This window comes from Triticum aestivum, chromosome 7D (assembly GCF_018294505.1).
Source record: "Triticum aestivum cultivar Chinese Spring chromosome 7D, IWGSC CS RefSeq v2.1, whole genome shotgun sequence".
Taxonomy (NCBI): domain Eukaryota; kingdom Viridiplantae; phylum Streptophyta; class Magnoliopsida; order Poales; family Poaceae; genus Triticum; species Triticum aestivum.
In genome coordinates, this window is record NC_057814.1 from 498,065,979 (window position 1) to 498,074,890 (window position 8,912).

Consider the following 8,912-nt stretch of genomic DNA (forward strand, 5'->3'; position numbering starts at 1 on the left):
CAAACTAAAAATGAATAGAGGGAGTACATTACTAAACATATGTTCAGTCAGTGCACGAGTGATTTTTCATTTATACTACCTTCGTCTGGGTTTATTAGTCCCCATCGTATTTTGGGTCAAAGATACCACATATTTGACAAACAAAATGTTAACACACGTTATAAAAAACTTGTTGGATTTGTATTTGAATGTACTTTCAATGATATTAATTTTGCTATGTATGACTTAAAATTTAGTTAATTAAAATCATGGTCAAAGTATGACCCAAAATACAGGGACTAGTTTCTTTAGGGGTTTACAGGACTAGATTTTTTTTTGAGGGGTACGGGAGTAGTAAATGAGGAGGGATATTTTTTTTTTTTGAGACAAATGAGGAGGGATATAGTGTATGCCCGAGTGATGGGCATGCAAGTACGAATGTCTGGTGATTAGGCCCACAATTAATCCATCACTTAAGTGACGGTGGTCCACCAACCAGGCCCGTAGACAAGGCCCACAAGTATCATGAAGCAGAGCAGCAGGATTTCGCAAATCAAAAAATAAAAATGGAAATTTCGCTCAAAGCGAAAACCAATCAATCGATTGGTCGCGGAAGGGAAGGAAAAGGGGAAAGGCGAGGGAAGTAGAGAAGAGAAAGCAAAGGCGAAGACGGGGAGCAGAAAACTCCACCCCGACGGAGGCCATCCGGTTCGCTGCCGGCCCGCTCCTCCTCCTCCTCGCCGGCGTTCCCAAGGTACGCCCCCCCCCACTCCCGACCCCCCCGCTACGCCCCGCGCGAATCCGCGCGATTGCTATTTCGCCCGGTCAAATTCGGCGGCAGATCCATCTGCGCCCGAAACCAGAATGTTTTCTCCGAGTGACGGGCGCAATCTGCTCCCCCGAATTTCAGAGGTCCCATGGAGGAGGACGGCCCTAGCCGGAGCGGCCTGCCGCCGGTCGGGGAGTGCGAATGGAGGGAGGAGCTGAGGCAGCAGCAGTCCCAGGTCGAGGCGCTGCGCGACCGGCTCGTGGAGGTCAAGGTCGGGATGCGGCGCTCCGAGGACGATTCCGGCCGGGAGCTCGAGCACCTGTGCCGCAGGGTCAAGACCATCGCCACCCTGCTGGCGTACCTCAAATCCAAGGCCAGGATCATGGCGATACCGCACCTCGCGCACACGTCCTGCGGGATCAGGAACCAGGACGGCGTGGGGTTCGTGGACCGGCACGGGGTGCCCCTGGCCGATTGGTCCAAGGCCGCCGAGCCCGCTTCCTGTGGGGCAGGTTCGGATGACCGGGCGGCTGCAGAGGGTAGCGGCGTTCACAAGCATGGGGACGCCGTTGAGGGGGATGGAGATGTCGATGATATTCTCAAGTCCATCCGCGTGGTGACCGACGTCATGGAGTCTCTTGTCAAGAGAGTGATTGTGGCCGAGTCCGAAACTGCGAATGAGAAAGAAAAGGTGAGGATTGGGTTGGAAGAGATCAGGAGGAAGACCATTCAGGTCGAGTCCATGTCGGTCAAAGTCGAGGAGATGGAGAAATTTGCAGTGGGTACGAACGGTATGCTGAATGAGATGAGGCAGCGGGTTGAAGATATGGTGCTGGAGACCACTCGGCAGAGGCAGCGCGCTGCTGAAAATGAGCAGGAGCTTAGTCGTGTGAAGAACGACTTTGAGTCGCTCAGAACTTATGTCAGCACACTCGTTAGTGTCAGAGAAACTCTTCTTTCATCGGAGAAGCAATTCGAGACAATGGAGAAGCTTTTTGACAGGTACTTTTGCAAGTCTTGTGTTGTTTCTTGTAATTATATTCTGTCTGAATGTATCACCATGTGTTAATTTCCGTGGCAAAACTTGTATAGCTTGGTACAGAAAACTAAAAAAAAATGGCGGAGGAAGGAAGAGTAGAAATAGTTAATTTCAACCTCCCAATTTTTAAGAAAGCAGCAGCATGAACCAATCATTTCATAAATTCTGGCAGGCCCATGTATTAATATGCTTCTACCACCACCACCACCACCACCACCACCACCAACAACAACAACAAAGCCTTTCAGTCCCAAACAAGTTGGGGTAGGCTAGGGTTGAAACCCATAAGATCTTGAAACAAAAGTGTAGGGGTTGGACTCGAACCCAGCACCTCTCATTACTTTCATCCCCCTCCTACCAATGGAGTATGCAATGATTTCTTTGATATGCTTCTACCGTCGCATAATTTTACTTTGATGCCAGTGTCTGAGCCAGAACTTTTGTGAAGCCTGGGCAAGCTTGAGCCTAAGTGTCTATGTGGAAATTAAAATCAGGTGTTCGGATACACAGCATGTAACATAGCCCCAAACGTCAGAACCACAAATCCACATTAATAATGAAGTGAAAGTATAAACATAGTAGCCATGCAATTTTAAATTTAAAGTGAACTAATATATGATATATCAATATTCAGTTTTATAGACCAAAATAAAGTTGAGACTTGACAGCATAAGTCATAGAACCAGGCATCCATAGAACTAAACTTGCCATGTTGCCAGTTAAAGTATAGCTATCCAAATTAGCATCCAAACATCCTAGAAGGCACTACAAGATAAAAAAAATGGATTCTAGTTCACATAAATTAAGTGCTGTGATTTGTGAACATATTCAAATTAGAGAGCTCGCAAGAATAGAGACAGTCAGATAGAACATACCACTAGCGTGCTATAGAAAATCACAGAGCTTGCAAGTGCCGTGTTATGACCGGTTTAGCTTATAACCGGAGGAGGCCCACCGGGCAGTAGTTAGGGGCTTGGCCCACAAGTTATCTTAGGTTAATTCTTATGCAAGTTATCTAGGTTATAAATATAGGCTGTAAGACTCTTTTTGGAATTAAGTAATAAGAATATTATTATCCCTATTGCCCGGCTCCGAGAGGAGCCGGAACCCTAGCCGCCTCTAACCCTAGCCGCCGCCGCCATCTCCCTCCGACGGGCCGGCGCCCGGCCGCCGGCGCGCCCGATCAACGCCCCGTCCCACTCCATCCTTCCCCTACAACCTCCGGAGCAGGTCCGGTAGGACCCCTGGTTCTACCATGCCGTCATGCCGAACAGGGCTGTGACTGCTCGTGTTCCCCTGCACCACCGCCCCGATGTCCACCGCTCCGCTGGCCACCGCCCCGATGACCTCCGCCGGAGTCCCCATGCTGTCGGAGCAGGCCACGACCGCGGGCTTCCCCATGCCGCCAGCCCCAGTCACTTCCGCGCCGCCACCAGCCGCCGTCTTCACGCCGGAACAGATGACCAGCACGCTGCAACAGCTCGTGACGGCCGTCCAAGGGCTCCACATGAACCAGTACCACCAGTACATGGCAGGAGCGTACGGCCTCCCGCCGGCTGCGCCAATCGCCACCTACGGCCACCCTGCGCCGTGGCTGTTTCCGGGCGCACCCGCAGGCGGCGGCTCCTCGCTGTTGCCGTTCCAGACGGGGACCTCCAGCGGGCCACCACCAGCCGCCGCGGGCCTGTGGCATCTGCCGCCGCCACCATCGACGGCGCCCCTCTGGCACCTGCAGCCGTTGCCGTCCCTGGCAGCCGCTGCCCCGTCCAGCCCCCGCTGCTGCCGCTGCAACCACCTGCGCCGCCCCTGCCCAGCTCGGGGGCACCATCGCCGACCGGCCTCCCGATCCATCAAGTCCGGTTCCCGCCCTCTCCGTCGCCACTTCCAGCGTGGGCGGCTGGGTCTTCGCCATCGCCGGTCTACACCACGGCCCCCGAACAACCGACTCCGTTCCCGCAGTTCGGTGGGCCATCCGGTTCCGCCGGTCCCTACCCGGAGTACTCCGACCAGGCGCCACCCGCCTCGCTGCTCCGCACCTCCGAGCCAGCTCGACACGGCGGTCCGACCCAGACACCGCCGCGGTTCGCCAAGATCGACTTCGCCACCTATGACGGCACGGAGGACCCCCTCAACTGGCTCAACCAGGTTGACCAGTTCTTCCGCGGGCAGCGCACCCTCGCATCGGAGCGTACCTGGCTCGCCTCGTACCACCTCCGCGGCGCGGCACAGACCTGGTATTACGCCCTCGAGCAGAACGAGGGCGCCATGCCCCCTTGGGAGCGCTTCCGCGAGCTCTGCCTCCTTCGCTTTGGGCCTCCGGTGCGCGGGAGCCGACTGGCGGAGCTCGGCCGCCTTCCCTTCACCTCCACGGTGCAGGACTTCGCCGACCGTTTCCAGGCCCTGGCGTGCCATGCGTCGGGCGTGACGGCGCAGCAGCGGGCCGACCTCTTCGTCGGTGGACTTCCGGATCACATCCGCGTGCACGTGGAGCTTAGGGGACCCCAGGATCTCCAGATGGCCATGTACTACGCCCGCGCGTTCGAGCGCCGCGCGGTGGCCATCCAGCAGGAATCACCGTCCCGGGCCGCTGGGTCGCTACCCTCGCCGGATTCCACGCAGGGTCGGCCTGCGCAGGCTTCCGTGGCACCCCTTGCCGCCATCGCGGCGCGCCCGTTCCGCCGGCTCACCTCAGCCGAGCTACTCGAGCGTCGCCGCCAAGGGTTGTGCTTCAACTGCGACGAGCCCTACACGCCCGGCCACGCCTGCCCGCGACTCTTCTACCTGGAGGTTGCAGACTACATTCCGGAGGACGCCGTCGCCGCCGACCTGGCCGCCCCAGCTGTCGAGCAGGTGTTTGACGCTGGTTGATCACCTCGAGGATTTCAGCAAGCGCTTCCACACCTTACAGCTCGAGGACGAGCTGTTTGTGCAGGCGGGGAGAAGTGTTATGACCGGTTTAGCTTATAACCGGAGGAGGCCCACCGGGCAATAGTTAGGGGCTTGGCCCACAAGTTATCTTAGGTTAATTCTTATGCAAGTTATCTAGGTTATAAATATAGGCTATAAGACTCTTTTTGGAATTAAGCAATAAGAATATTATTATCCTTATTGCCCGGCTCCCAGAGGAGCCGGAACTCTAGCCGCCGCCGCCATCTCCCTCCGACGCGACGGCGCCCGGCCGCCGGCGCGCCCGATCAACGCCCCGTCCCACTCCATCCTTCCCCTACAACCTCCGGAGCAGGTCCGGTAGGACCCCTGGTTCTACCATGCCGTCATGCCGAACAGGGCTGTGACTGCTCGTGTTCCTCTCGAGTAGTTGTTTTGGAAGAAGGGAAGTTAGCAGCCCATGACTGCTGAACATTACGCTTGGTCAGGGGACTGCGCTTGGTAGGCCTAGTTAATTAACCAATTAGTCAAATATTAGCCGATGCTTGGCAGGAGCCCATTGTTTTATCACATACGTACATTGACTGCTGCCTGTGTAAACCACGACGCGCAGTAGAATTTGCCCCATTGTTTATCACGTATGTACGCTGTCCTGTGGCCAGCGAGCCCGGACGCTGGCTCCGGCCCTGTTTTATGCATTATTGACTGTGAAGCCATGGTAGACTTGTAGTTACCATGATTACCATCTTAACAATATATTCAATCAGCTATGCATTGAACTAGTTTGTAACATGGTCAGCATTATAAACTCATTGGCACATCTTAACAATATATTCAATCAGCTATGCAATGAACTAGTTTATAAGCCAAAAAAGCACGTATCTTCGAGATGCAAAACAAAATTAGTCTTTGTGCAGGTATGTGATCCTAATGCTCTTTTAGTACTATATGTTTGATCTTCTGTTAGCAATTCCATTTTTTTTATCAAAAGGGGTTTCCCCCTGCCCCATTTTTATTAAAACAAGGCATTAGCAATTCCATTTTTGCAACTAAATGGGTTCTACCTTTTCTTTGAACCTCAGGGCACACAACATATCTGTTTTGTTATAAATTAGCACTTAAAATGCCATGCCTAGACTTCTCTCTCTTCACATATTTTCGTCAGTTTGATCACCCACTTCGTCGTATGTGAGGGGATTTGATGAGACTGAGAAGCCTGCTGATATCTTCTTAGAATTATGTTAACTATACATCATGCAACCATTGGTAAACAGTTACTTCTCTTCTATCACTCCTTGACATCTGATAGAGATTGATGCCATATAATTTTGTTAAGTTGGTTCAATATACTGCTCTCCTGAATGCATCAGTTTTGTGCCTCGATCGTGTCCCAAATGTTAATTGATATTTAGTGGTCAAGAAGATGCAGATAGACTTGGGTAAGCCTGGAAATCTGGTTTTCTGCTGGTCCGCATTTGGTAAAAAAATTCCAGTTCTTGCTACTTTCTGACCTTCTAGATCTTTCAACTTTGAATTGACATTTTGGATCGTTGATCTTTCTACTGCCTGCATGACATTTGAGCTGGAACATCTACTCAAGGTTTTTTTTTTGGCAGAAAAAGGCTAAATCATATGCATTGTCCGTTGCCTTCTTCCTACTTTCTTCTTCTGCTTTCTGGTTGATACTAGTCAGCATATCATAGTCATAGAATTTTACACTGAGGCCTCCTGGTGAACAGGTTGGTCATTTAGCTTGACAAGAGACCAACCTTAGGTCTTTTCCTATGCAGACAAGGTGCAATTGAGGGCGAGTAGTTGCTTTTGCTTGTTAGGTTCTAGGTTTCGTTCCCTTCAATACAGGTCCGCTCTGTAAATATCAACCACTCTCTATTTACTGAATAGGCAGTTCTCCTGCTCCCTTTGCTTCAGAAAAGGAAAATTATATTCTAAACAAAAGGAAAATTCTTATCCTTCCCCGCCTCCCTTCCACAGAAAATAAGTCCCTGACTGGTGCGTAGGAATGATCAAATTTGTAGATATAACAGGGATAATGCACTCGCACTGCTGACAGTTCCTTTCCTTGTACTGCAAGTAATTTAGGATTAAAAACCAGGCCACTCTAGCATGTACTGTAAAGTAAGTATTGAGTCGGTTATCTATAACCAACATGGTACTGAGCCTCTGATGTTTGTGAACAGGCTAGTCGCAAGGACCAACCAGCTCGAGACTGAGAAGGCACAGAAAGAAGCTGAAGTCCAGAAGGTGATGGAGGAAAATGTGAGGCTACGTGCCATGGTCGACAAGAAGGATGCACAGCTCCAGGCGATGAGTGAGCAGTGCAAGTTCATGGCTCTGAACCGTCCAAACTAGCAGAAGACAGATACACCAGATAAGAAACCTGCTCTTGTCCAACTGATGTCACTTACAGTTACATTGCCGCGGCAGTGAAAAGAAAAAGAAGTTATATCCCTGGGGGTCCAGAATAACCGACGATGATGCCCTGTTCCCGGGTCCGTGATTCGTAGTGCAAACCCAATCGTGAATTGTTGTTACCTTAGATGTGGTGTATCGAAATCGCAACCATGACAGACATTTGTTGTATCTTGATTGTGTGTGTAAAGGCTGGGCGCATTTGCCCGGTTTTCATAAATCATTAGAGATGTATAACCGCAGTTCCATTCATCCTTCTGCCTGAACCATATAGTTCAGCCGCTGTTTTAACTGTGGTGCTGTTAAAAATAACTGAAATGTTTTGCTTATAGATAGACTGGTTACATTCGCATCAACTCTCTTAAGCCCTGCTTTGCATACCTGTGCCCCCACCACTTGGATCATAGTTAAGCAGATGGTCTCCTTGCATGCTTCATAACTCGCCATTAGAATTGGAGCTGCAATGTCGTCAATGTGGGTGGTTGATTGCTTGGCTTGGATTTTCATGTGGCATTTCGCGGCCTTTGCCGTGTGGGCTTTGTCAGTGGTTGCTTGCGGTGAAGTCAGAGTCGCTTGCTCATGGAGAAGTGATGACGCCGAGGACAACATTTTCTTCGCAGCATTCCTTTGCGCCTTAAGATTGATATGTGTAGAAATTTGTTTGCTACACAGCAGCACCGCTACTAATACGGGAAGTTGAGGGAAAAAGGAGTTAAATACATCATGAGTGCCTAAACTTGTTCGTTGCGGTCAGTTTAGTGTCTAAACTTGTAAAATACATAAAAGTAATGTTACAACTTGTCGCACGGTGCATATACGGTGCCTCCATCCGTATGCCACCGTATTTGCTCTCGCTGTGGTGTGACAGCTGGTGGCTGGCCCACAGATCAGTGGGTGAGCGTTGCCTGCGCTGGGTGAGATGGGTACGAGTTTTTCTTTTGCAGAAAATCCCATGAGATTTAATTAAAGTCAGAAATAAGCCATTAAAAAATATACTGCATGCATCATCGAATTGGTTTCGACCCTGGGACCTCCACGTTAAATAGCACGCACGCTAGACGCCAAGACACTGCAATTTCCATTATAATTTTTCAAGTTACTGTTTGGTTTTTACAATATATTTTAAATGTCCAATATGCAAATATGCTACTATTGTCTATTAAAATATTTATTCTGTTTTTATTATTTGTAGTTCGAAGAGGTAAACATGAACTGTTTGTAAAATTTATGTGGATTTAAAAAGTTCAACGTACATTATGAAATATTGCGTAATTTTTTTGTATCTTCATTCAGGACCACAAGTACAGAGAATTATTTTGTATCTTCATTGTACTTTTAGATAATTATTAAAAAATCAACAAAATTGTATTTTGAAAATTGTTCAATATGTATTAAAAATGATTGTGTAAAAACAATAAATTCTATAAATGGGTTAAAACATATTAAACGTGTTTGTAGAAATGTAAGAATAATTTTACACAATAATTATTTTAATACATATCAAACATTTTATGAAATAGATGTTGTAATTTTTTTGAATGTGTGACGGGCATTTTTCAAATACACGTTTACAATTTCTTAATACAAGTGAGAATTTTCCAAAAATATCTTCCTTCTTAGAAAAATGCACTAACACTTTTTTAAGTTGATGGTAGGTAATATGTTGAGTTGTTCTCTTTTTTTCAAGGACTTTGCTAACTTCCAACCGTTCTGCTTTTTTTTTCGAGAGTACGTCAAATTGGCGTACTATATTTTTATAGAAGGCAGAGAATAATTACAAGCAGTCTAGCAAGATGCGAACATCCTACT

General features: G+C 48.8%; 1 protein-coding gene across 1 annotated transcript; it reads left to right on the forward strand.

Annotated features, from left to right (window-relative positions):
• The first annotated feature begins 540 nt into the window (after positions 1-540).
• On the forward strand, positions 541-7,434 carry LOC123164963 (uncharacterized). Its single transcript, XM_044582584.1, has 3 exons — positions 541-733; positions 890-1,750; positions 6,872-7,434. Exons 2-3 carry the CDS (start codon positions 897-899, stop codon positions 7,041-7,043), a joined length of 1,026 nt encoding a protein of 341 aa, XP_044438519.1. The 5' UTR covers positions 541-733; positions 890-896; the 3' UTR covers positions 7,044-7,434.
• The last annotated feature ends 1,478 nt before the right edge of the window (positions 7,435-8,912 follow it).